General features: G+C 37.4%; 4 protein-coding genes across 6 annotated transcripts; 3 read left to right on the top strand and 1 right to left on the bottom strand.

Moving 5' to 3' along the window:
• Positions 1-38: 38 nt before the first annotated feature.
• Positions 39-3,768, bottom strand: LOC131020325 (exocyst complex component EXO70E2-like). The gene has a single exon (XM_057949061.1). The coding sequence runs from the start codon at positions 2,266-2,268 to the stop codon at positions 247-249; it is 2,022 nt and encodes a 673-aa protein (XP_057805044.1). The 5' UTR covers positions 2,269-3,768; the 3' UTR covers positions 39-246.
• Positions 3,769-13,276: 9,508 nt separating this feature from the next.
• On the top strand, positions 13,277-15,201 carry LOC131020324 (uncharacterized). Of its 2 annotated transcripts, none has more exons than XM_057949058.1 (3): positions 13,277-13,464; positions 14,143-14,675; positions 14,764-15,201. In XM_057949058.1, exons 2-3 carry the CDS (start codon positions 14,164-14,166, stop codon positions 14,972-14,974), a joined length of 723 nt encoding a protein of 240 aa, XP_057805041.1. In that variant the 5' UTR covers positions 13,277-13,464; positions 14,143-14,163; the 3' UTR covers positions 14,975-15,201. The 2 variants fall into 2 exon arrangements, with proteins under 2 accessions (XP_057805041.1, XP_057805042.1); XM_057949059.1 differs by having other exon boundaries at positions 14,109-14,675.
• A 652-nt stretch (positions 15,202-15,853) lies between these two features.
• LOC131020323 (60S ribosomal protein L44) lies at positions 15,854-17,584 on the top strand. The gene is made up of 4 exons (XM_057949057.1): positions 15,854-16,055; positions 16,864-17,043; positions 17,186-17,260; positions 17,347-17,584. Exons 1-4 carry the CDS (start codon positions 16,053-16,055, stop codon positions 17,404-17,406), a joined length of 318 nt encoding a protein of 105 aa, XP_057805040.1. The 5' UTR covers positions 15,854-16,052; the 3' UTR covers positions 17,407-17,584.
• Positions 17,585-23,483: 5,899 nt separating this feature from the next.
• LOC131020320 (replication protein A 70 kDa DNA-binding subunit B) lies at positions 23,484-26,942 on the top strand. 2 transcript variants are annotated; one of them, XR_009100674.1, is made up of 12 exons: positions 23,484-23,791; positions 24,078-24,224; positions 24,313-24,525; positions 24,650-24,827; positions 24,925-25,195; positions 25,274-25,376; positions 25,467-25,591; positions 25,672-25,750; positions 25,835-25,979; positions 26,073-26,233; positions 26,316-26,437; positions 26,526-26,942. XR_009100674.1 is itself a non-coding variant. In XM_057949056.1 (11 exons), the coding sequence occupies exons 1-11, from the start codon at positions 23,664-23,666 to the stop codon at positions 26,377-26,379; spliced, it is 1,614 nt and encodes a 537-aa protein (XP_057805039.1). In that variant the 5' UTR covers positions 23,484-23,663; the 3' UTR covers positions 26,380-26,942. The 2 variants fall into 2 exon arrangements, 1 of the variants encoding a protein (XP_057805039.1); XM_057949056.1 differs by having other exon boundaries at positions 26,316-26,942.
• The last annotated feature ends 105 nt before the right edge of the window (positions 26,943-27,047 follow it).

Below are 27,047 nucleotides of genomic sequence, written 5' to 3'. Positions count from 1 at the left end.
AGGCCATCTCATTCAGAAGCACATCGAGAGTAAGCTCATAATGGTAATTCTATGCTGTTATTTTTCTACAATTTTTTGCCGACAGAATATGATTATGTTACATATGGGAGGGCATAACATATATAATGTACAGCTAACATTACAAAATTTGGAATGTTAACAATTGACACTGAAATACATACTACAGAACAACAACAAAAGATTAGTAAAAACTAGGAAGAACAAATGCATTTGAAATCATCCATGTCACCTCTTTCGAGAATGGTTCAATGATTTCGATGACCCTTCAAGAAGATCCATGATGTGCATTCCCAACTCCTGTTCGGTGTACTTGATGTGCTTTTCGCCAATAGAATTGATAATCTTATTGACAAAGTTGCGGTATGCTTGGATAACCGTCTTGGAAGCTGATATCCTCACATCTTCACGGAGTTGAGGATCCGGGACGACCCATCTTGTCTGGCTCTTGTACAGATCCTCAAAAGCAGCGGTGAAGTCTTGGCATCTCGCCTTTAGAGTTGCCTTCCCGACTTTCCCATCATCACGAAGAAAGGTTAGTAAAGAACTCCACGTCGTTCTTTGGTAATACATTGCATGCTGCCGGAACTTCACAAAGTGTTTTTTGATCCAATCATCCCCAAAGTAGTGGCTGACTTTAGAATTCTTGATCTTCTCAACCGTGTAGTGAATATTGTTCATCAAAAAGATATGCTTCAATGAAGGATCCCTGTATAAACTCGATTTCTTGTCTAAGGTTGCTTCTAAAATTGATGTGAGTGACTGTAGGTACATTGCCAAGGCACAAGTGGGATTAGGATCCACCACAACATCCGTGCTCTGCTCTTCGTCTCCACGCTCCCTGTCGTGTTGTGGATCTTGAAGAAGCAAATGAACCGTATCCTCGTATTCAGCAAAGCACAAGATGTAGTTGACGACATACTTTGTTAGGGGGTGAATCCCTCCATTTTGGAAAGGGGTAGTAGAAGGGCATGCTGCAATGCAGTTTCCTAGCTCTTTGAGGACGACTCTAACAGATTCTCGTAGTTGTGACAGAAGCTCGTGGAACTCGATCCTGATCAACGACTCTGTCTCTTGTGGGAACAAGGCATCCAGATCCTGAACGAGATCAGCTACAACTTCGTACATATCGAGCAAGCAGTAGAGCCATTCGGGCCCGTGGGGTCCAATTGACACAGCATTACCGAAATTCAAGAGACAGAAGAGAGGCCCCCTTGAAGCCTCAAGCAAGCAAGCTGAGCTGATATGGCCGTAATCTCCGAGAACTTGGTCGAACAGCCGTTTTGCGCTGCCAAGATAGACGCCGATGATTCTCCTCATCGCCACGCGCCACTTCCTGATTCTCGAGTTCAAGTGCTTCCACTCCATCTGCTGCACGTCTTCGATGCTAAGCTGCTCCACATAGAGGATCATCGAGTACTCCGCAAATATATCCTTCCAGAACGCGGTGAAGGCCATACAGAACTCCTGAGCATAGCCCGAGGCGAACATTGTATCTGCGATGGACTTGATTTGAGGAACCACATCCGGATGGATCAGATCCATCGCGCATTCCTCGGTCTCCGAACTGCTACGGCCCTTGAGAGACGCATCCTCGACCGAGTCATCTTCGTTGGAGATGACGGACTCCTCGTATATTGGATACACTTCGCAAACTGGGAGTGAGGACACGTATTCGTGCTCGAAGCACTGTCTGTTCTGCACAAGTGTGTGGATCAGCTCATTTTGTAGCCTGTCCATAGCCATCTGCAGAGTAGTTTTTGCCTGATCAAGAACCTCCTTTCTCAGTCGATTCAATGGCATATCTTCAAGAATCTCAATCAATCTCTGAACCTCGCCAACTGCTTGTAAGTATTCCAAGACTATCACAGGATTGGAAGCCCAGATCTTCGAGTAGCTCGAATGCAGACTCATGATGGTTTGGTGGGACGAGACGAGCCTCGTCTCGAGCTCTCTGATGTTATCTGCTTTTGATTCATTTTCATTGAGCTTGATCACTGTGGACAAATGGACGTCGAGGTCTTCGAGAAGTCTCCTCGCATCATTGCTCAGGATCTTGGTTGCTTGAAGGGCCTTGACCAGGTGATACGATGCGGCAACAACGTGACGTTCCGCATCGGTGATATCGGCCATCGGCTCACGACTTGTTCTTGAATGAAGAAAATGAGGCTGTTTTGGTTGTTGAATGGAGAGCAAAGATTGAATCTTTTTGTTGTGGAATATCGGTAAATCAAGGTTTTTGAAGAGCATGGACTTGTGCAACAGAAGAATTAGAGAATCTGCAGTAGAATTTACCACTCAAATTTGGAAAAAAACATAGGGAAGATGGATAATGGTGTAGGTTGACTATAACTCAAGACTGACTATTGCAGCCTCCCTTGTTTGAATACTGACTTCAACAAGAGCCAGAGAGAGAGAGAGAGAGAGAGAGCTGCAAGAGGAAAACTTTCCTCAAATTCAAGAATGTGCAGAGAAACAAAGGTAACGTTTCTTTGTCTTGATCATTTAGGGTTTCACACACACCAGATCAGACTGATCAGTAACATAAATAAATACTTGTATAATCATGAGCAAAATACACAGAAATTTCAACAAAAGTTTGCAACTATAAATACATATAAACACAAGAATCTGCAACTATGGCGTTAGACCTCAAGAATCCTGCTGGTTTGTTGGAGCAGGATGCTCTGAACTGGGAAATGAAAAATAAGGAAAGTAGGATTTTGATGAAGAAAAATAAGCGCAGTGGGATTAGAAAATTTATAACGCGTTTTTTAAATGATGGGAGGGAGAAAGTAACAGGTAGGGAAATGGGACAGCTACAGGTATTGTACGAAAAAACTGATCTTGAAAAAATAAAATGAAATCCGTTCAAAAAAAGAAAAAATAAATTAAAAAACTACATAGGAAAAAGGGAAAAAAGAAGAAGCAAGATGTTGAAATTTTGGAAGAGAAGAGAAGCTTCTTAGGGATTGGTAGAAGTATTTTATTTGCAACAGACTTTTCTCTCAGTAAATTTATCAGTTAATTTGATTCCACATGTTTGTCACAACTCACAATATCAAAAGTTAGCGTTGGTCCTGCAACCCATGCACGCCCAAAGCCCATAAGGTCTTGTGTTCGAGTTTATTGTCATGCTCACTTTAAATTTTTTTATTTATGTATATAATTTATTAAAAATAAGAAAAATCTAGCGTTGATCGGGTGTGAGTCTTGGTTTAGCGATTGTGCGAGCCCCGCTTTGCTGCCGTGCCGAGTTCGATCGATGGCTCGTGAAATTGAGCTTGGTTCGAACAATTTTATAAAAGGCGCGTGCAGTGCACTTGTCATATTAAAAAAAAATATATTTTTTTATTTAATCTAGTCGTTGGATTCAATTTTATTTTTAAGTTCGAAATAGTCGTTAAATTAGCAATACTTAAGCAAATGATAGATGAGATTTTCAAACGTCGAGGATGCAATCTCTAGTAATATTTAGGATATGTTTTAAATTGATGTAATTTTAAATTTTATTTTTAATGTAAATTTTTTAGGATTATTATAATTTTCAAGTTTCAATTTAATAAATTTTTAATTTCATTTAACATTTTATTTTTGTGGGGTGGCTATGTAGCCTCTGCTCTCCAGAGAGCCCCTAACCATTAGGGGTTCTTTGTTGTGAATGTTCTAATGTCAAAAGTTTTGGATTCGAATCATGCTGTTATTAGTTATTATTATTTAATTGTTAATTTATAAATAAATATCAAAGTTAGCATTGATTCTTCCCCTTGTTATCTTTTCTCTTTTTCACATTTTTTATTTACAAATTGTTGTTTTGACCGTTGACTTTGACCTGTTAATATTTGTATATTTGGACAAGTCAATTTCTTATGGTCAATTGTTGGACCCATGTGTGTGTGTTTTCCTAATAGTTGGTATAATGAAATATGCAAAAATACTCCTTTAGTCCTTTATTATCATTCAAATAAATTACTATATCAAGAAAAAAAAAATCACGTAACAAAATAATTTAAGGGGTGGAATTAAATCTACCCACATCAATAAAATGTCTTGCAAAACTACCCACTTTGAAAGTCAAAGCCGAAAAGTACACTTGATGGTGATGGGTTGCTTGGTTTTTTGTAAAAGTTCTTACACTTTTCTTACACAAGTACAATTGTGTAAGAAAATGTGTAAGATAGGTAGTTAAAAATGCACAAAACCAGATAAATGTGCAATTATTGTAAGATGATTGACGTATAATGCCCTAAGTTTGAAAATAATGAAGGTAAGTTTGTGTATAATAAAACAGTAATACGAGGATGTAAAAAATTGTACTTTAAGTATATTTGGAAACAAAAAAAAAATTCTGAACCTAATGTATACATTATCCGCCAGTAAAAAATAGCCGCTCTCAATAGCCGCCTGGTTTTTTATCCTGGCGGCTATTTCTTAAGGCTATTTTTTACTGGCGGATAATATATACATTAGGTTCAGAATTTTTTTTTGTTTCCAAATATACTTAAAGTATAATATTTTACATCCTCCTATTACTTTTTTATTATACACAAACTTACCTTAATTTTGTATTCTTTTTTTAAAATATATTCTATGAAGTAGAAATACATAATAGGCTTGTATTTAGACAAATTTGGATCATAGTGGTGTAATAAGTCTCGAATTTTTTATTTTATTTTATTTAACATGAATTAATATAGCCTAACACATAAAATAATAGAAAATGTTGGATAAAAAAAATATATAATCATATATTATGAAATAGTAAAATATTATAGAGCCTACCACATACGTATCCGCCAGTAATTCGTATCCTCTAGAATTAGCCGCGTGAAAGAAACCCTAAGCGGCTACTTCTAGCGGATACTTTTTTACTGGCGGATAATAGTACCATGTCATTGATAACTGGTTTTTATATCACAATATATATAAATTTTATTTATTAGAGTTCATATTAATGGTTTTTGTATTTTTTTCAATTTTGAAGAGCTAAAGCTAATTCAATTGTGATTGGACAATTCAACCGGCAACTCTAGTATGGGAATCTATAGGCTTTGCAGAAAATTGTAATTCACGGGTATTGGGATAGAGCGGGCACTGCTTTTGTGGGATTTCTTTGACCACGTTGAAGATTTGATATGGTCGAAATCTTGGGTAGGGCCCATTAGGGTAATTTTTGTTGTTAAATTAGGGTAGAATTTTTGAGAAGCAGCCGCACCATCATTTGTTCAAGCGGATACTGAATTTTTTCGTGTGAGAGTGAGAAGCAGCCGCTGTTTCATTTTTTCAAACGAGGAGTTCATTCGGTCTTTCTTCAAATCCATTCACGCCATGGCTTCTTCTTCAAACCAAGTAAGTATACTACATTTTTAAGTATTATTTGGTATATGTTCGGCCAAGTAAGTTTATTTGTTATTTGTTTTGTATATGTTAGATATATTTATATGTTAAGAATCTATATGTTTTGTATATGTTTCGAATTTTGTATATTTTTAAGTAAGTATATGTTTTGTATGTTTCGAATTTTTATATGTTTTGTATATGGGTGAATTTTTATGTTAGAATCATTATGTTAGAATTTATATGTTTTTATGTTAGAATTTATATGTTTCGAATTTTTATATGTTTTGTATAGTATTGAATTTTGATTTAGGTATAGTATTTGTTTGATTTATTTATATGTTTCGTATATGTTAGATATAGTGTAGTTGAGTGCTGTTACAAGTTTGAGTATAGTTTCAGTGTTGTTAGAATTTTTATTTAGTTGAAGCATATTTAGATATATTTAATCGTCTATTTAGATCATTAGGTTAATTTTACTGTATTACGCATAAAATAATAACGTTTTTTGGGTTATTCAGAATTTAAAAACTTGTAACATACTAATAAAAACATATAGAACCATAATTACCTAATATCCGCCAGTAATTAATCTTTTTAAGAAGTAGCCGCCGGGTTTGAAAACACCAGGCGGCTACTTCTTAAAAAAATTAATTACTGGCGGATACTTGTTTATTGTGGTTCTATATTTTTTTATTTATGTTTCTAGTAATTTAATAGTTAATTATGCATTATTATTAGTTGATGTTTGTTAATTCATTATGTTTTGTAAATTGAGTTATTTTTTGTATTGAATAGGTCCGTTATTCGAGGCCCGAGCAAATCAATCGTCCAACAGTTGAGATCAGTACGTACAACAATATTAGTTACCTATCGACAGTAGTCCAGAGACTAACCGAAATTGGCGGTTTTGCACTGGAGAATACGTTCAGGCAGGGGTGCTTTGGGCTGATGTTGGATTGGCAGCCGGGCCAGAAGTGCAATGCTGCATTGCACCATATTGTCTCTCGTCATCTTCAGATCAGGAGAGACAATGAGGATGATGAGATCTCCTTCTACATCAACGGGAGGAAGGTTGAGTTTACTCCGAGAGATTTCGCTCTCGTGACAGGATTGTCCTTTGGGGATGATCCTTTTGACCCCGAGGCTGAGCACGATCTGGGGCAGGCTCAGACATTTAGACAATTTTGCCGCTCTAAGCCGGTGTCAGTGCGGGACCTGGCGGATAAATATTTCGACACCGTCAATCCAGTGGTTGACCCCGACGGCGGGTTGTACCTCCGTGTGGCCCACTTGTTGGTGCTACACGCATTTGTATTAGGAGTGGACGTGCGACGACCCGTGCAATCCTGGACTTGGAAGCTGGTGGATGATTTGCCGGCCTTTTCCAGATTTCCTTGGGGATCGTCATCAGGTTCTTCGTCTTCAGGTTGTACGGCTTCATCCGTCCGCACCTGGTTGAATCTCCCGCACATTTCATTCAGATTCCATGCGGATTCGTCCAACGGTTGCCCATCCCATGAAAAGTACTGTGTTGGAGGCGCGCTCTCGCGAGCATGATACGACGTCTCATACTGACTAGATTGTGCTTCATCATCTCCGTATCCCGAAGCCTGGCCAAAATCAAAAGTAGGGATGTACGCTTCTTCGACCGGGTCGTTGTTGTGCTCAACGTACACCATGGGATATTCTGCAGTTTCCAACAAGCCTTGCACATCATCGTCGTCACTTATTACGCATTTCGTCTCCCTTCCAAATCGATTGGTCGCCAAATAATACAATTGATAGTTCGGGCTCAACGAATGCGTTGTCAGCACATTGTTGATGCTGTATATCAGGCTCGCAACTGTTTCATTTAAGAGGGGAAGGACCTCCGTAGTCCCGCCAACATAGTGTATACCATCGACGACTCCATTGTATCTCACATATATGTATCTCACGAATTCCATCTATAAAACCACATAAAGTATAGTATTAAAATACGCTTAAAAAGTTTAAAACATCACAATAAGCTCGAAAAATGAAGTATCCGCCAGAATATCGTTATCCGTCACCAGTAGCCGCTGACCTTGTGGGGTCGGCGGCTATTGTTGGCGGATAATGAAATTCTGGCGGATACTTTATTTTTTTTGTTCAAAACATTCAATTATATTAGAAACAGGTTTAATATTTCCCTAACATGCTTTTAAAGTTCATATAATAAAGAAATTCATTAAAATAACGTAAAACATGCTCTCAACGTTAAAAACAACATACGATTAAACATGCAAACTATAATTTATACAAACAATACAGGAGAATCACCTTTTCGGGCTGAAATTCAACACAAATTGCCTGCTCTCGCACAAAACCACTCAAATCTTTAGGGTATGCCTGAATTTCTGAAATTCAAGGTGAGTATTTCAATTTGTGTTTTGGTCATTCACAAATGCAGCCTTATAAGGACTAAACTTGATTCCTTACAAAAAGTTCACGTGAAGTGTAGTGTTCATTCAATACGGCTTCAATCTATTATTGCATGTCACCTCACACATGCATAAAATTAGCATTAATGCCCCACTACAACCAAAATTTTTGCAGAGTCACCTTCTCAGTATGTACTTTTAATATTTTACTAAAAAATTAACAAAAAAAAAACAACAAATACAAAAGAGGAATGCGTATGTTATATTTAAACATTCATAACAAGCTGAAAAATTAAAACTTATACATATTTTGAGACAAAATAATATTTTCTGCCTCAAAGACCCAGTATCCGCCAGAAAATCGTACAAAGGACCCAGTAGCCGCCCTACCTTTTTTGTTAGCGGCTACTGATAAAGTAAATAATTTTATGGCGGATACTGTAGTTTTTGGCTATAGAATATTATTTCATTGCCGAATATATGAATTTCCAAATAATTGGTATATAATTTCTTATTATTTTATGTGCAAGTCTATTATTTTATGTGCAATCAAATCATGCATAAAGTGAGTGTTATTATCCCAACTATAATCCAAATTTTGGCAGATTCACTATCTCTCATATTTCTCATCCATGTGTACTTCTTGTACTGTAAATATTTCACTATCTCTCATATTTCCCCTTGTAAAATTAAATAAAAATCTAAAAATATCGGTGCATATGTAACAATAAAAAATCACGAAGGATAAAAATTCACAATCATGTTAATTATGAACAAATTGTTTTTTTTTAAGCGAATAACACAAGTATCCGCCAGTAATTAGTAGCCGCTGAATAGTAGCCGCCGGTCACAAACTTCAGCGGCTACTGCGGCCGGCTACGAATTACTGGCGGATACGTGGTTTACTGGTTTCAAAAAATAATTTTGCTTAAGAATTGACATATTCGTGAATTTTTTGGCCTTCGTATTAATGTTTGTAACACACAAACGTCCCCTAATTTATTCAAAATTTGCAAATCTATTTAATCTTATAATGCATGAAAGTGACGTGAGTTCACATTTTCTCACATTTTGTACCAATTTTAACTGTTTTCTTACACAACTCTTACACAATTTCCATCATCATCAACTTTTACACAAAAAACCAAGCAACCCATCACCATCAAACTTGTTTTTCGGTCTTTGACTTTGAAAGTGGGTAGTTTTGCAATACATTTTATCAATGTGGGTAGATTCCCCTATTAACACATAATTTAAAGTAACGCATGACATGACATTATAGTAGATTATATATAGTTGGGTTAAAATAAAACCACATTTAGAATAAAAATATAAAACTATTCTACATCCTTAATCAATAAACTATTAATGGCCACAGTATAACATCTATGGTTAAATACAAAATAAATTATTTATTAATTTATAAGGGCGAAAAAATGAAGAAACAAATGATGTGTCGTAAAAAGATGAGCATTAAAAACTCATCATATTCTTTAAAAGTTGTATATCCATCTTCTTCAAACTTATGGCCTTCTACATCAATTATCATCAAAACACAAAGAATTAAACATTGTTCACTTTCTCAAAACAAAAAATAAAAAAAGTTTTTTTTTTTCATCTTGGATTTCATATTGCGTGGAATTGGATTCAACATAAATTAATTCACACATAAAAAAAATTAGCAGTATGCACACAAACATAAACTAGTTCGCACATAAACATAAACTAATAGGCATTGTAATTCAAATTTACTAGCATGAATCTATCATAAAATAAGGCATAAAAAAGAAGATCAATAAACTATATATTGCTCGTGCAATAACATTGAATTCAGAGAAAAAAAATGGATTAATTTCATCTGTCTTGTATGTTATTTGAAGAACAATGAACGTGCATGATAGCAAAAATAAACTGAAACTAATTAATAACAACACCGCATATTAAATTTAGTTATAAATTTATTTATTTATTTAACCCTTCTTAAATTTTAAGTAATGAACATTAAAAATTTCAAATTGATGATCAAGATTGATTTTACGTTCTTATAATAAAAGTGATTTTTATTTGAATTCATCTCTATATATAATAAATCTAGAAGAAATGTAAAAAGAAACTTGAAAGCGTGGTTTGTGGAAAGATAAAGTCAATGAATTATAATCCAATCTATAAAGGGCATTGTAATCTTACAAAGAAATAAATTCCTATTGTGCAAATTTGAAAAACAATACCATGACTAACCAAAAATATACTCTTTTAAAATTTGACTTCCACAGTTCCACTTATATATAAGCTCTTCTATATCATTAAGAACCGGACCCACCATAACAAGAGGGAAAAAAAAAATAATAATAATAATAATAATAATAATAATAAACTTGTTCACCAAGTAAGAGGTCTACAGGTCACCAGACGGAAATAATTAATATTTCCATAACGACCATTTGCAGTAAAATAATTCGAAAATCCACCCGCGTGCGTATCTACACAAATATAATACATAAATATTTATTTATTTGATAACGTTTTCATAGTATTAAATAATCGATAAATTGATGTTAAACTTTTTGGTATAGTTGATAGACAAATCTCTAATTAATAAATTAATTACGGGTTTGAGTCACTTAGGGTGCGTTCACTTTAATTTTAATGAATGGGAAAATGAGGAATAACAAAAATTTATGTCTTTAAATGTCTCATTTTTTTTCGGATTAATTATACCAAAATCCATGAATTTTGGTCTGATTTCAAGCTTTTCCATTAACTTCAATTTTTACCTTCATTTCCCTGAATTTAAACACTTATTCAATTTTTCCACACTTTTCAAAAAATCCCCAAATTACAAGCTGACATGGCACTTTTTAAGTTGTCGGAAATATGACGTGGAATTCCCGGATGATGAATAAAACGACGTCGTTTTGTTGGGATAAAACAACGTCGTTTAGTCCTGTGTTTTATCTCTCTCTCAATCCCTGACTTTCTTCACAGTCGTCGTTGCGGCTGACACCCTTCCTTCCGCCAGTCGCCGCCGCACACGTGACGGAATTGCTGCTATTGCGTGAAGACGAGGCACAGTTGATGCCACCGCTTACCGCGAATCGGAGCAAAGAATGAGCAACACAGACTTCGTCGCCCTTCCTTATTCAGTCGAGCTCGCCGAAAGTTGAGCACAACAGCAGCGGCGATTCGTGGAACCCACAACCAACTACCCCTTCACGCCCCAATGGTAGGAAGAAGTGAGGTTTCTGGAACTCGATGGCCACATTTAGCACAGCACTTAGATCTGGAAATCTGAAAATTGAACAATTCAGGTTTCTTCTTAAAAATGCCTACTCCAAGGGATGGATTTATTGGAACTTGAGTTTTTGAGGTGGTTGATGAAGTCAGCAGTAGGTGAGGCGATATCCCGTCGGAGCTGGGGCGACTGAAGCTCCAGGGTTTTTCTCCATCTCCGAAATTTACACAGAGTTCACCACCTCTTCTCCAGTGGTGCTTCTTTTTGGTGCGAACTGCACCAGCTGTGAAGTGGTTGACGGCGGCGGCGACGACGGCGTTGATGGAGGTGAAGTTGACGGCGGTGGAGCAGAGGTAGGTGGTGAAGTGGGTGGTGGAGTAGAGGTATAGGTGGTGGTGGTGATGGAATTTTTTTTATTATTATTGTTTTCCAAGTGTCAAATTTGAGTCCAAGTAGTTGCCATATAAGTCTGATATTACCACGTAGGTGCCATGTCAATTCGGTACTCACCGGAGACAAAAAGTGTGGAAAAATTGAATAAGCGTTTAAATTGAAGGAATTGAAGGTAAAAATTGAAGTTCATGGAAAGTCTTGAAATCGGGCCAAAGTTCATGGGATTTGGCGTCATTACCCTTTTTTTCTATATTTTACACAAAAGAGAAGTTCACCATTTTAGTGTAGTCACAAAATCTTGGATACACCAGGGTGTACCATACAATCGGGTTGACTCGTACCCAAAATAGTGTTATTTATATTATTTGGGACATGATATGAATTCAAATCAGGGTACGGATCAAAGTTTAAGTGAAGATTCAATTCAATTGTACGGCACATCCACATGTACCCAAGATCACCTCTAGTGTAGTCGTGTTTGTGTGTGTGTGTGTGTGTGAGTGTATAGCATAAAAAATCACTAAATTAACACCATCTCCAAATAAGCCAAATGGTATATATAAGGCAAATTGTGTTTAATCTGTCAAATTTTTATAAGCCGTTATTTTACTGCAATTAAGAAAAAATGAGGTTAGAATTCAAAATTTTCTGACTTGTTGATCGTGATGGAGCACGACAATGAAGATTATTCCATCCGAATTCGTTTCATATTCATCTGAAATTTTGATTAAAATGTTATTTCGCTATATGTTCTCGTTTAAACTCATATAATAATATACGTTAACTACCTAAATCGACTCTCTAAAATTGTAAATATCAATTGTTACAATGATGTTTGCATGTTTTTAGATAAAGACAATTCGAATATTATAAAGTAAACATTAACAATGAATAATATAAATCACAGAGATTAAAAATAGAGAAATTAGACATAGACATGTCGATTAGTTTTGGACCTCTTTAAAATCTATATACATGTACATGTCCTAAGTCCGATAAAAAACTAAATTGACTATATATTTTCTTCCAAAACCTACATACTAGTATTCACTAATTAATTACCCAAGTTCATTTAAATTACTAAATATTTAAATAATCAAATACAAATTATTACAATAAATAATTATCTAGCTAAAAAAATCAATTAAACATTATAGAATACTAAATAATAATAAAAATAAAAATGTATAAATAATAATATATTCATCTATTCTTTAAATTCTAGATCAGTCCATGCATAAAGCAAACAGTCTTTAGACTCTTTAAGCAACACATTTGTGCCGGTTGCTGTTGTTTTTTACGCAGCATATAAAAACTCTAAATCCTCAAAATGCCACTTAGGATAGGATAGATAATTTTGTGGTGGCTAGAAGATGTTTCACCGTATGTAATAGATAGAAAATAATATATTTATATATTTGTTATAATTAATTTTCATTGTATATTTTTTGTTTAATAATAATAACAAAATATTTACATATTTGCTTAAATTAATAGCCATGAATTAATGTCTACATTAAATAATTGATAATTATTGAAAATAAAAACTCTTATAACAGAGAATTTTTATGATGACTAGAAGATATTTCATCATATCTAATAGATAGATTGCTCTGTAAGTTCCGTAGCTCCTTCTAAGAAATTGCATTGTTGTCAAAGTGTGAGATGTTAGTCAACAAGAAGTAAAACGGAACATACGAAATAAGTAAAAGTTATAAAATTTGAAATGAATTTAAATAATATTGGTAAGCATAGATAAAAAGATTTTAGTCGTGAATATGCAAAGAAATCCTAAATTTAGATGGTATGGTGTAAAAACAACATCGTTTAGAAGCTAAATCGACGCTGCGCCATGAAATGGTGGTAGCAGTTTTTTGTAGTCATCGTCGTCGTCTCTTTCGACTCCTATTTTTGTTTCTCAAGAATTTGTACAATATTGGTTTTTCTTCGTCGAACTGCACGTCGGAAAGAGGAATCTGCGCTCAGTTTTTCTGGCCAGTTTTTTAGGGGACTTTGGCCGGAAATAACACAATTAAAAGGCTCTTTCTGATTCTTCATTTCCTTCCTGTGCATATTATGGTATGCACTTATTCATCTTCATTTTTCTCGTGTTTTTTTTTCCCTTCCTCTTCTAATTAATCTGAAAAATATACAACGAGAGAAGCTCCTCGCCCATTGTATTATGAATTGAGACCTAGGAAAACACCCTTTCAATTAAGGATATATAATAAGAAGAAAAACATTTGATGGAAATATGGTTTTCTTTTGATACATCATTTAGATTTATGCAGAGAGGCCAATTCAGAAATATAGTTTGGATTCTCAAGGGACCTCAAGTAAAAACTTTTCGGTAACAAGAATGTTATATTTTTTAGTAAGTTAAAAGAAAATCAAAACTTTAAAATTGAGAAACACATTTAAAAAATGGCTAGTCGGAGGGTGCTCGAGCCCCCCGCCAGTTCCATCCCTGGCCATATATAGGCGCAGGAGGGGAGTTGAGGTGCAAACATGAAATTTTCTATGAATTTGTTGGAAATATTTTGTAATTATTTTTTTTTAAAAGAAAGAAGAACGGTAGAGTTGAAGCCTAGACGTGATCGTTAAATACCGATTGGATGTATTGGAAGGCACAATAATGATTTTGTTTTGTTTCTAAAACGTAAAAATGCCAAGGAATTATGCTTACATTCCAGCTGTGGTTGCAATATTTGTGGTGAGGTTAGATTATTAATTAGATAGCGTTGAGAGGAGATGCAGGGATGAGTAAATTGAAGTGGAATGGAATCTAGTGAAGTGAAGAGAAGCACATCTCCAGCAGCATCCAATGAAGTCGATGTAGCCGATGACGACTGCAGCTCCAAGAAACCCCCGAAGCCGGAGGCGACGCAGCCGCCCCTGAATCAAGAGATGGAGCGGTGCCCCTCCGGCTACAGGATCCCGGCCTCCGTGTTCGAGTCGTCGACGCAGGGCGACTGGAGCGTCGCCTCCAACGAGTCGCTCTTCAGCATCCACATGGGCAACATGAGCTTCACCAACGACTACTACACGTGGCGCTCGGGCGAGCTCGGCCCGCCCACCTCGGACCACATGTTTTGCTACTCGGAGCATTCGTCCACGGGCGGCGCCGCCGACATGAGGAGCCGCGAGCTCGGCCTTGCGGAGGCCACCATGCTGGAGGTGATTAAGGAGAACGAGGGGCGGAGTCCGCCGAGACCGCTGCCGGCGGAAGTGCGAAACGCTCGGCGTTCGGCGGGGAGCAACCATAGCAACATGTCCTTCGCGTTTTCGGTGTAAGTCTCATCAAATCTATATATGCGTCTACCACATCTCATAGCCTTAATTATACCACCCACCAATCCATATATATTCGCTGATCAGAGCGGGAGGAGACACGGAGAGGATACCAAGCTCAACAAAATCGACGGCAGCAGCAGCGGTAGCGGCAGCGGCAGAGGCAGAGGCAGAGGCAGCGGAGGCGGAGAATAATGCAGCAGAGGCAGAGCACGATGAAGCGAAAGAGAAAGAAAAAGGGGCTCAACATCGATCAAACTGGTTATTTTGTTGCCCCTGCTGGTCATTTTGTTCCTAAGGAAAGAAATGCATGTCGACATAGGCCTAGCTACTCTAATCATCTCATCGGATATATATTCTCGTCGTTTCTTTAGGCCTATGTTTCACTTTATCAATATATATACTAGAAAACTCAACATCTCGTGTGTAATATGGTAGGGCTCCTAGGATCTAGTAAAACTGACATTTATTTGTTCAAACTTTCATCTTTTCTTAATGTAGAAATAAATATTAATTATTCTATCACTTTGTCTCCCCTTTTTAGATGACTCCTTTATCTCACCTAAATCCACCGTCCATTTCACTATGTCCCATGCTTATATCTATTATTTTAACAATATTTTTTATAAAAATAAAATTTATTATAATACTATAATTATATTGAAGTTTTATTTCACAAAAGTTAATTTTTTAAAAAAGTATATACCATGACTTTGAATTTATCAACCTATTATTAGCTAATAAAAGTGAAATTGAATGATAAAAAAATAATTATATACCCTAAATTGATGGAATAAACCCTAATTAATAATCACAAAATTAAACTAAAACATATAAAGTTGAAATTGAACAAAATTGAAAATGGAATACAAAGTGGGACATAAAGTGTGGTACACTGAATCTCATTCTATAAAACTAAGGTTAGTAAAGATAAATAAATATATGTGAAAATATTTGAAGAAGGTATAATTAATCATGTAGTTAAAATTTCCCCAAAATTTCGATGATATCTCATCTCATGTTGGAGACAAATCACAATATAACAATCCAATACCAATGACACTCGTATTTTCTGTGAGCACAAAGGGAGAAAGAAAAAAAGGCGGCCAAAAAAGTGAGAAGCAACAACAATAACCAATTGTCTAGTAAAAAATAGTATAATAATAATAATAATAACAATCAGTCAATTGACCTATCAGTTTCACCACCAACAAAACAAGCAAGGTTTTTGCAGCCCGTGTAGTTGAGATCAGTAAATTGGGCCGGCCCATTAAGGCGGCGTTATACATAACAAACCCTAGTCTTTCGATAACTGACGGCTGCACTTGCAGGAAACCGAATCACACTTTCCAGTGCTCCTCTCTCCGCCCTCAGCCATGGTAATTTCTCGCTCTCTTTCTTCCACTACCTTTACTTTCTGCTAGATTTTATGGCTTCGCTTGCTTCTAACTGCCCAGATTCATACTCAATCTAATCAGAGTACTGTATACACGATCGTTAGATTTTGAAAATTTCTTCTAATATCGCTTCTTTTGAGCTGAAAAACCCTCGATTGAATGAATTCAGCTCTAGGAATTGCTATATGCTTCTCTCTGTCAAGTTTTCTGATTCACGAACCCTTGTTTAGCGTCGAGTTTGGTTTCTTTTTTTAATTTGTGCTGTGTTTCGAGCTGAAACGAGATTGGATTTCCCACTCTCAATATAAAGATGTGATTGTTTGTGTGAACGGAAAACCAAGGAAATTCTCGAGTTGTTTTGGAATTGGAATTAGATAGATGTCAGCATGTTCAGTTGATTGTTTGATTTTGTCTGTCGTCAGTATTTGCAATCTGCTAGCATGTCTATCTGTTTGGGTGAATGATGATTTTGTCTGTGGATGCAAATTTGTATTCTTGATAGTCAGACTAAAGAGCTATGTCAGTTTGGTGCGTCGATTTTGTTCTGGTTAGAATAATATTCCACTAATCTGTCTGCAGAAATGAGCTTAGGGTATTCATAATCCATGTGTTGTTTGTTGTTGAACTTGATGACCCACTATTATCTGAACTTCAAATGATTTGGGTGTGGGGCTATTACTATTGGAGTAGTAGTTAAAAGTTTCAAGATGGATGCAGTGTATTTGATTTTTGCTAATAATCTTTCATTTTCTTGGATGATGCTAACTTATTTACCGTTTTGTGTTTCCAGGTGAACGTTCCAAAAACTAAGAAAACTTACTGCAAGTCAAAGGAATGCAAAAAGCACACCTTGCACAAGGTCACCCAATACAAGAAGGGGAAGGATAGCTTAGCTGCTCAGGGTAAGCGCCGTTATGACAGGAAGCAGTCAGGTTATGGTGGTCAGACCAAGCCTGTCTTCCACAAGAAGGTATGAATAATTCTCCACATTAATGTTGGTTTAGTGAATGCACTTTAGCAATGAAGTGGTACCTGTGAAGTTGATATTTTGGCGGTTAAGCTAGAATTATTGTGATTTCATACAAATGACTGAGAGCATGTATTCTGGTTAGGCTAAAACGACGAAGAAGATTGTGCTGAGGCTGCAATGCCAGGGTTGCAAACATGTCTCCCAACACCCAATCAAGGTTGGTGTTTTGTTCTTGCATTTTCGTTATGGCAGCAGCATCACCTATCCTTGCTAGAAATTAACTTGTTCTCGTTTCTTTTGCAGAGGTGCAAGCACTTTGAAATTGGTGGAGATAAGAAGGGCAAAGGAACATCGCTTTTTTAAGCTTATTGTTTTGGAAAGTTTCTTGTGTTTTCTTCCTTGTTCTGTCGCGTCTGTCGACTTAACATTTTGCTTGGCTGCTCTAGCTAAACTTTAGATTAATTATGAGACATGGTTATGAGTTTTGTTTTGCAACAAGCTATACTCATCAGTTTATTATCACAAGTTTTATTCTGTGGCTTTTTCTTGTTCGAAAGTGTCAGCATGCAAAACTTATTTTTTTATTTTTTATGAGAATGTTGTCTGGAATTTTTAAACTGCAGTTTGTTTGCATTTTGAGAATCGTCTATTTGATTGAATTTTCAAATAGTAAGTTGGAAATGTTATTTTGAAGATCGTTATTTTGCAAGCTTTAAATGGAAATTATGAATCTATGTCGGATAACTATAAAAGGTTTTAGAATTTAAAGTAGCATTTGGAGAAGGATACCAAACTATGAGAGATTTTTAGGCCACGCATACAAATTAAGTCCTTGATATATTATAAGAAGACTGAGTTCTGGTTATTCGAAATGTTCAATCATAGAGTTTGACTGCTTTACAGTCTCCATTAGGCAATAAACAAAAACAAATATAGAAAAAGGCAAGAAATGATTTATGAATAGCATATGGGTGCTGACCAGTCGACCCCAACCTCTCAATTTCAATACACATCTTTTGATCAGTGTGTTATTTTTTTAAAATAATAATATATCTTTTACGTATTATATACTTATAAAAAAAGGGCGCCGCCCCTTTCTTTCTCTCTTGGGCCCTAAACCTCGGAGCTCGCTCGACTGCACACGCTTAGCGTCAAGGACGAGCCCTAATTCTCCCATTCCGTCGGAAATCGCCGCCGCAATATCCGGTGAACCCGCCGCCTGGCTTTTCTCGATGAGGAGTCACCTAGCTTTTCTCGATAAGGAGTCGCCTCTTTCTCTCAAATCCGGCGAAATCCGGTGATAAAGGCCGACGATGCCCGTCGCCATCTACACTATCGGCGTGCTGTTGAAAAATGACGCCTTCAAATCAGAGACCATGGCCAACATGATCTCGATCTCGATTGGGGTCACGATCACCTCCTACGGCGAGGCAAAGTTCGATTCGTTGGGGGTGATTCTGTAATTGAGGGCGGTGACGTTCGAGGGAGAATTCGAGATGTGATTTTTTTTAATAAACGGTGTGCAGATTAGCCCCCGAACTCCAAAAAAACGGTGCACATCGCCCCCTCTGACTAACGGCCCATAACGGTGTTAAGTCAGGGGGGGCGATCTGCACCATTTTTTTGAGTTCGAGGGCCAATCTGTACACACAGTTAGTAAGAGGACTGAAATGCTCTAAGGGCCTTCACTTGAGGGGCCTATCTGCACCTTAACCCTAAAAAAAAATCAAATTTTTTGTCTTTCATTCTTTATTTAAACACCAATATTGTCATAGTTTTTTTTTTTTTTTGATTTGGGAGAGGAGGAGCGGCAGGAGTTCGCACCGCTTGGTATCCTTGGGGACCCAATATTGTCATAGTTAAACACAAATTCTCTCACTCTTCTCTTTATATAGTATGAATTTCATTTCCAAATTTTTCATTTTTTCTCTCTTTTCCTATACATCACACACAAAATTTTCTCTCAAACTTTAAAAGTTTTTTAGAATCGCAAAATTATTATCCAAGTCTTGAAAATATCCCTAATTTTGAAGAAGTTCGAACATAATATGGTGGAGAAAATAATAATTATTTGCATAATATAATAGTGGAAGATGAATGACATACTTATTAACTAAAGTATCGCGATTTCACCGAATTTATGGGAGCTCGACCTATACCGAACGAATTACAAGTTCATCCTGCTACATGATAATTATGGCACAACTTTGCAATATAGAAGCTCGAGCCGACCTATCTAGCAAAAATTCGACAATGGTGATTAAATATCTATAGTTTTTTTATATATAATTTGTTTGATGTATTGATTGTGTACTTTTTATTTCGTATTTCGTATTTTGATTTTTGTATTTTTTTTTCTTAGTTTGTAATGTTTTGATTTTTCTCAAAATTTTCCATTTGAGACTACAATTTTCTATTATTTTAATTCATGTTTAACACAATTAAGTAATAAATTATAATTAGAGTAATAATACAATAATTATATAAAATGTTATACTAGTTGAGAGGTTGAATGATTAGAGTGGTCATCCATAAAGTATCAAAAATAATTTTATGATTTGGGGTTGAATAGAATAATAGTGATGAGAGAGAGACAAACTAATTAAATGTTAAGAGCATCCGCATCGCCTACACGATAGTGGCCTACTCGTGTAAGGCGATGCAACCCTCCCTTACATGAGGGCTACACGTTCTAACGTGTAGCCCGATCGACCGTTCAAAATAAGCGCGTGTTTTACACGCGCCATTAAAAAAATATATATAGAAAATTCGAATTTTGAATTTGATTGCCTCGATTTTCGTGATTTTTTGACCGTTTTTTTTTTTCTCTTCTTTATCTTCTCTTTTTTTTTTCTTCTTCTTCCTCACTTTCTTCATTCACCTTCTTCATCTTCCTCACTTCTTCCTTTCTTCCTCTCTCTACACCCTCTATGGATCCACACAACCCAAATTACTATGACCTAAATTGGTGCCCCGATCTATCCGACGACTATCATCCCGATTTATCGGGTTGCAACTTGGGGGATGCTCCTCCATCAGGCGAGGAGATGCCTTCGGCAGCCCATAGTGCCGCCAAACCGAAGAAAGGCAGACGGATGAAGGAAATCGCCCACAAGATCCGGCATGACAGGCAGGTGCCGGTGTCGGAGGAGGAGGATGACGGAGGAAAGACTGTCCGTCACACCTACACTCCGGAGGAGACGGACCTCATCGTCCAAATTTGGATGGAGGAGACAAACGATGCCATCCCTGGACAAATCAGAAGGGGCACGAATATTGGAAGAGGATTGTCGCCCGTGTCAACTCCCTCATCGGTGCCAACCTCAAGCACCGCCAGATTCAAGGGCACTGGACGCGAGTGGCCCAAGATGTACGGCTCTGGGAGAGTATTTGGGTGGAGACGCGCACCCGGTGGCCATCCGGCCATTCTGACGATATGCTCCGGGACAAGGCCCAAATCCTCTTTAAAAGTCGGACCGCAAATAAGGCCTCCTTCAACTACTGAAACGCGTGGAAAATTCTCCGACACAACCACAAGTTCAAGTCGATGTACCTCGAGGGAGACGTGCATTCCTCCAAGAGGACAAAGACTACAGAGGAGAGCGCCTTCACCACCTCGGCGTCGGATGAGGAGATCTCGTCTGCCCGGCCGATTGGGAACAAGGCGACAAAGGCGGCGGCGAGGGCAGCGAAAGCGAAGGGGAAGGCGGCAAGCTCTGAGCAATCATCGGAGTACGAAGAGGCATTGGAGCGGTCCGACCAGAACTTTAAAAAAATCACCGCCGAGTATGCCAAAAAGAACGAGCTCAGGGAGAGGGAGCTCGATATGCAACTCCTCAGTCTGGATACATCGCATATGAGCGATGCACAAAGGATGGCCTACGAGCACAACGTCTAAGAAATGCTCAAGCGTCGTGGGCTTATCAAGACTAGGATTTTAATTTATGTACTTTTAATTATGTTTTTAATTTTTTTTATGTAATTTTTAGATTTTTTATTTTAATGGAATTTTAATTAGGGTTAAGGTGCAGATAGGCCCCTCAAGTGGAGGCCCTTAGAGCGTTTCAGTCCCCTTACTAACTGTGTGTGGAAATTGGCCCCCGAACTCAAAAAAACGGTGTAGATCGGCCCCTCTGACTTAACACCGTTATGGGCCGTTAGTCAAGGAGGCGATCTGCACCGTTTTTTCAGAGTTCAGGGGCTAATCTGCACCTTTTAACTTTTTAATTAATTCATCTCTCTCGCTCAAAATTTGATCGTCGTTGTCGCTGATTCAAGCTCCGGCGAGGCCGGCGGAGGGCGCCGCCCCTTTCTTTCTCTCTTGGGCCCTAAACCTCGGAGCTCGCTCGACTGCACACGCTTAGCGTCAAGGACGAGCCCTAATTCTCCCAATCCGTCGGAAATCGCCGCCGCAATATCCGGTGAACCCGTCGCCTGGCTTTTCTCGATGAGGAGTCACCTAGCTTTTCTCGATAAGGAGTCGCCTCTTTCTCTCAAATCCGGTGATAAAGACCGACGATGCCCGTCGCCATCTACGCCATCGGCGTGCTGTTGAAGAAGGACGCCTTCAAATCAGAGACCATGGCCAACATGATCTCGATCTCGATTGGGGTCACGATCACCGCCTACGGCGAGGCAAGTTCGATTCGTTGGGGGTGATTCTGCAATTGGGGGCGGTGACGTTCGAGGGAGAATTCGAGTTTCCATTCCGATTATGTGATTTTCGGGAGCAATGACGCCGATTTGGAATTCCCGATTTGGGGCTTGGGAACTTGATTTCGTGATTTTCCTCATCTGACGGCGATTGACGCCGGAAAAGTTGGTCGGAGAAGATGAGATGTGATTTTTTTTAATGAATGGTGTGCAGATTAGCCCCCGAACTCCAAAAAGGGAAAAGGTGCAGATTAGCCCCTCTGACTAACGGCCCATAACGGTGTTAAGTCAGAGGGGGCGATCTGCACCATTTTTTTGAGTTCGAGGGCCAATCTGCACACACAGTTAGTAAGAGGACTGAAATGCTCTAAGGGCCTTCACTTGAGGGGTCTATCTGCACCTTAACCCTTTTTTAATTATTAGTAAAATGTGTTATTTAAATTTGAGCAATTAAATTTAAGTGAAAAGCATAAAAATCAATACTAAAAAAATCATGTAGACTATAATGTAATTCCAATGCAGTCTCTTTACACAATGTGGTCCCCCCTCCCTCCTCATCAAGTAAGCTATCATGTAAGTTATCATGTAATACCAATGTGGATGCTCTAATAAGGTTGGATGATTGGATGATCACTATTAGGGATAGTCTTATGACTTCAAATTTTGTTATCTTTAAAAAATTGATATACTTGTTTAATTCCATTCGTGATTTATGCTCCAGTGCATTATCGAACCTAACGAAAATCATCTTTAGACTTTAGTAATGAAAGAACATGCAGTCTAATATTAGAAATTTATCCCCATTTCATAAGTTGAAACTCATTTATAGAGTGAGAGAATTGAAATGATAGTCCATCAAATTAGAGATCTTGTGATCGTCCGGCTTCATCGATTTGGTTCAGTTAGTTTTAGGTGAAATTCAAATTGTTAAATAGAAAGTTGAGGTAGTTGTGAGAATCAGAAAATTTGTTTTCATATCAACAAAAATATTAATTCCTCTTATCGAACGTAATCTTTTATCCAACAGAAGCAAGTTTGTGATTTGTGAGCAGTGCTGAATCATAAATACTAGTAATATACCAACTTCGAAATCTGGAAACTAATATACATCTTTGAAATTGAAAATAGTACGAGGAATTAAACGAAGAAAAGAAAAAATGACACGTAATGACAAATGTGAAAAATAATTAAAATTACTTTTGAGGTAGTTTATCGTTTTCTATGCGATAAGGTAATGTGAGAACGAACCATAGTATGTACACCAATGTACAAGATTCACTGTATACAATTAATGTTATTTTAATAAAAAAATTAGTACTACATTGGAACAATTTGGAAAGCAAGATAACCGTAATTATTGCTTAAAATAATTGAACAAGAATGCATAGCAAAAATAGACATATGTTTTTGGTAAGATCATAAGTTCAATTAAAACGACTCACAATTTTTTTTGTAAAAGTATTTTATTTAAAAGTCAGATTAAAATAATTCTTAAGGAAGGGAAACTCAAGATATTCTAATCACTGCAATCAGAATTCTTTAAAAATTTTGTAAGTTGTACCATCAAAACACTGTTTTGAAGAGTATATATGGCAACAACTCATAAATTCGAGAAGAATATGTTACAAAATGCAATAATTCACTCTTAATTATTGGGAGACTAAATGAAATCACTCAAAAAATAATTGGCGCCACTTTGGACCAAAACGACGACGAATCACAAATTGCGACATATGGCGCCAAAAACCTCTGTCAAAATCAAAAATATTTCCCACTGTGGATGAAAATTCCCGCTTTACTTCCCAAAAATTTGCGCGCCCGTTTTCAAGATGTACAAATTCCTCATTATCAATCGCTTCTCCCACTTCAATCTTCACGTCCCTCTCTAGCTCTCCAACCAAAGCAACATCTGAGATCTGCTTCACCACCTACCTCATTTGACTGTGAAGTATAGTGAGAGAGCAGAAATGGCTAAAACTGTAAGCCCAGATGCTATATCGTTTATTCTAGCAAACCCATGCCCCGATTCTTCCACCGATTTGCCGGAACTCATTGTACAAGTCCTCGATCTCAAGCCCACCGGCAACAAATACATGTACGTGTTTAGCTTTGATTTTATTTTTTATACGATTTCTGTTAAAAGCGTAGAAGCATGGACCGCGCATGATTCAAACCCTTGATTAATTTACATATTTTGTCAAATGCATTTTATGTTAAGTAGATGACTAGATCTTGTGTATGTTATAGCGGTGAAGTGAAGTTTTTTCGAGCGAGAAATTAGAGGAATGGGTCTTTGTAAGGGCGTGATGCCGAGTTTTGGTTTTTAATGCTTAGATCTGATTCAATAGTTAGGTATTATATGGTTTGTGGAATTGTTACAGGTTCATGGCCAGTGATGGCAAAATGAAGGTGAGGGCTCTGTTGCAGTCAACTCTAGCGTCTGAGGTGACATCTGGAAACATCCAGAATTTGGGGCTTCTTCGTATTCTTGACTACACTCTCAATGACATCGCAACCAAGAATGAAAAGTAAAACATTTGCTCGTTGCTCCGTTTGCTTAATTTCCTGCCACTTTTGTATGAAGCTGATGTAAAAATGCCTTGTATTTTGTTATAGGTTCTTGATTGTGTCAAAGTGTAATGCTGTGTCGCCTGCACTTGAGTCTGAGTATAAGACTGAGGTGAAGGTTGAGGGTAGTGGGCTTTCTTTGAAACCGCACCAGGCAATGGATGTTGATGTGAAAACTGAATCTGCTGGTATTGTATTGAAGCCAAAACATGAAGTTATGACTAAATCTGCTGCTCAAATTGTCCATGATCAGCATGGAAAGTAAGATATATTTTCTTTGTTTTTGTTTTGTTTGTTAATTTACTAAACCCATGTTGCTGTAAGAGTACATTGAATATCTTTTTGGGGCCTTTGTTTCTAATGTGTGAAATGTGATTAATGGCAGTATGGCACCAGCTGCACGAATGGCAATGACACGGAGGGTCCATCCACTTGTCTCTTTGAATCCTTATCAAGGAAACTGGACCATCAAAGTCCGGGTTACAAGCAAAGGAAACATGCGGACTTACAAGAATGCTAGAGGAGAAGGCTGTGTGTTCAATGTAGAGTTGACGGATGAAGATGTAAGTAAAGGATTATATTACTTAGGAAATGTTAAGATTTTTGTCAATTTTGGTAGTTCTAAAGTAACAGGGAGTTGTGATTCTCAATTTTTTTCAGGGCACTCAAATACAAGCAACAATGTTTAATGATGCTGCAAGGAAATTCTTTGATAAGTTTCAGATGGGGAAGGTTTACTACATATCAAAGGGAACCTTGAAAGTAGCAAACAAGCAATTCAAAACTGTACAAAATGATTATGAGATAACCTTGAATGAAAATTCGGAAGTGGAGGAAGCCAGCAATGAGGCGACCTTTATTCCTGAAACAAAATTCAGTTTTACTCCGATTGATGAGTTAGGCCCATATGTCAATGGAAGGGAGCTTGTTGGTAAGTTGCCACATTAAATCTATTGAATGCTTACTGCTCTAAATGTCAGCAATGTAATGTATGTTTGGACTGTTGCAGATGTTATTGGTGTGGTTCAGAGTGTGTCTCCAACAATGAGTATTAGAAGGAAAAGCAACAATGAGACAATCCCAAAGCGTGATATAGTCATTGCTGATGAGACGTATGCTCCTACTCTTCCTATTGACTGTTTATGCCGTTTAGTCATGTGCAACATATATATTTAAACTTGCACAATCTATTGTGATTTCAGGAAGAAAACTGTGGTGGTGTCCCTATGGAATGATCTTGCCACGAGTGTTGGGCAAGAACTGCTAGATATGGCTGATAAATCTCCTGTAGTTGCTATAAAATCTCTTAAAGTTGGTGAATTTCAAGGTACTGAAAATAATGACTACACTTATTTTTTATTTTCCTGAAAAGGTCATCTAACCATCAGCCTTCATTTTCCTATTCAGGTGTATCGCTATCAGCACTGAGTAAAAGTGTTATAGTAGTTGAGCCTGACACACCAGAAGCCAAAAAGCTGAGATCTTGGTAAGGAATAATTGTGTCAATCTGAACTCTCTTACCTTTGAGTATATCTAACCCTGTATGCTGTTGTGATCTTTTGGTGCACAGGTTTGATTCTGAAGGCAAAGACACTTCTTTGGCTGCTATTGGTTCTGGCTTAAGCCCGTCCAACAGAAATGGAGCTCGTTCCATGTACGCCGATAGAGTTTCCTTATCTCATATCACCAGTAACCCTTCCTTGGGAGAGGACAAGGTACTATCTAGTATCACTGATATTTTAATAAGTTGATCTTGACTGATCATCTAACTTATTACCCTAACATGATTTGTTTGTTTTTCTCAACAGCCTGTATATTTCTCCATTAAAGCATTCATCAGCTCCATCAAACCTGATCAAACAATGTGGTACCGTGCTTGCAAGACATGCAACAAGAAGGTTACTGAGGCCGTGGGATCTGGCTACTGGTGCGAAGGGTGCCAGAAGAACGAAGATGATAGCAGTTTGAGGTATCCACATTGAATACATTCCATCACCTATCAGTCACCTTCCAAATTTATTCACACTAAATCAATTCTATGCTTGCTGCAGATACATACTGGTGGTAAAGGTCTCTGATGCAAGTGGTGAGGCAGTTTCTCTCGGTTTTCAATGAGCAAGCGGAGAAAATATTTGGATGCACGGCTGATGAACTGAACTGACATAAAATTCATGTAAGCATCACATCCATTTAGAAAAACCTATGCTTGATTGCACTGAAAATGTATGATGATTTTGTTTGTTGATGCATATGGATTTCAGGATGGAGAGGCTAGTTTTCAGAAGAAACTGAAGGAGACAACATGGGTTCCTCACCTTTTCCGCGTCAGTGTCGCTACAAATGAGTACAACAATGAGAAGAGGCAGAGGATAACCATCAGGGCTGTTGCTCCAATTGATTATGCAACTGAATCCAAGTATTTGCTTGAAGAAATGTCAAAGATCAAAGTATCTAGCTAGTTGCGTAATGAGGAACAATCTGTTTAATTGATGGGCTGCCTGCCTCTAAGCTTGTTTTTGTTTATCAAGGCTTGAATGAGTAGGGATATTGTTAGCACTTCTTGTAATATAATGCTAATATTGTTTTGATCTGCAAGTTCAGATTGAGAAGGATCTTCACATTTTGTAGAAATTTAATTTAACTAAGCAACTTGCTCATTTTATATAGATGTTACACACACTCCAGTGTCCTTGAGCTGTTCATGCCAAAACTAGATTCCAATAAATTAGATGTTAACACATTTCACTCCTTTTTATTGTCTTATTTATGGCGCTGTTTTTTGT

This window comes from Salvia miltiorrhiza, chromosome 4, assembly GCF_028751815.1.
Source record: "Salvia miltiorrhiza cultivar Shanhuang (shh) chromosome 4, IMPLAD_Smil_shh, whole genome shotgun sequence".
NCBI classification, from domain to species: domain Eukaryota; kingdom Viridiplantae; phylum Streptophyta; class Magnoliopsida; order Lamiales; family Lamiaceae; genus Salvia; species Salvia miltiorrhiza.
This window is presented reverse-complemented; position numbering and strand designations above follow the sequence as displayed.

Bases quoted from the DNA above. Each gene is read 5' to 3' on its own strand.
- LOC131020324 (XM_057949058.1), top strand. From the start codon at position 14,164: ATGGAATCTAGTGAAGTGAAGAGAAGCACATCTCCAGCAGCATCCAAT. The intron at 14,676-14,763 runs GTAAGTCTCATC...TTCGCTGATCAG, and splicing joins ATGTCCTTCGCGTTTTCGGT to AGCGGGAGGAGACACGGAGA.
- LOC131020323 (XM_057949057.1), top strand. The intron at 17,044-17,185 runs GTATGAATAATT...TATTCTGGTTAG, and splicing joins AGCCTGTCTTCCACAAGAAG to GCTAAAACGACGAAGAAGAT. The intron at 17,261-17,346 runs GTTGGTGTTTTG...TTTCTTTTGCAG, and splicing joins TCTCCCAACACCCAATCAAG to AGGTGCAAGCACTTTGAAAT.
- LOC131020320 (XM_057949056.1), top strand. From the start codon at position 23,664: ATGGCTAAAACTGTAAGCCCAGATGCTATATCGTTTATTCTAGCAAAC. The intron at 24,225-24,312 runs GTAAAACATTTG...ATTTTGTTATAG, and splicing joins ATCGCAACCAAGAATGAAAA to GTTCTTGATTGTGTCAAAGT. The intron at 24,526-24,649 runs GTAAGATATATT...GATTAATGGCAG, and splicing joins GTCCATGATCAGCATGGAAA to TATGGCACCAGCTGCACGAA.
- LOC131020325 (XM_057949061.1), bottom strand. From the start codon at position 2,268: ATGCTCTTCAAAAACCTTGATTTACCGATATTCCACAACAAAAAGATT.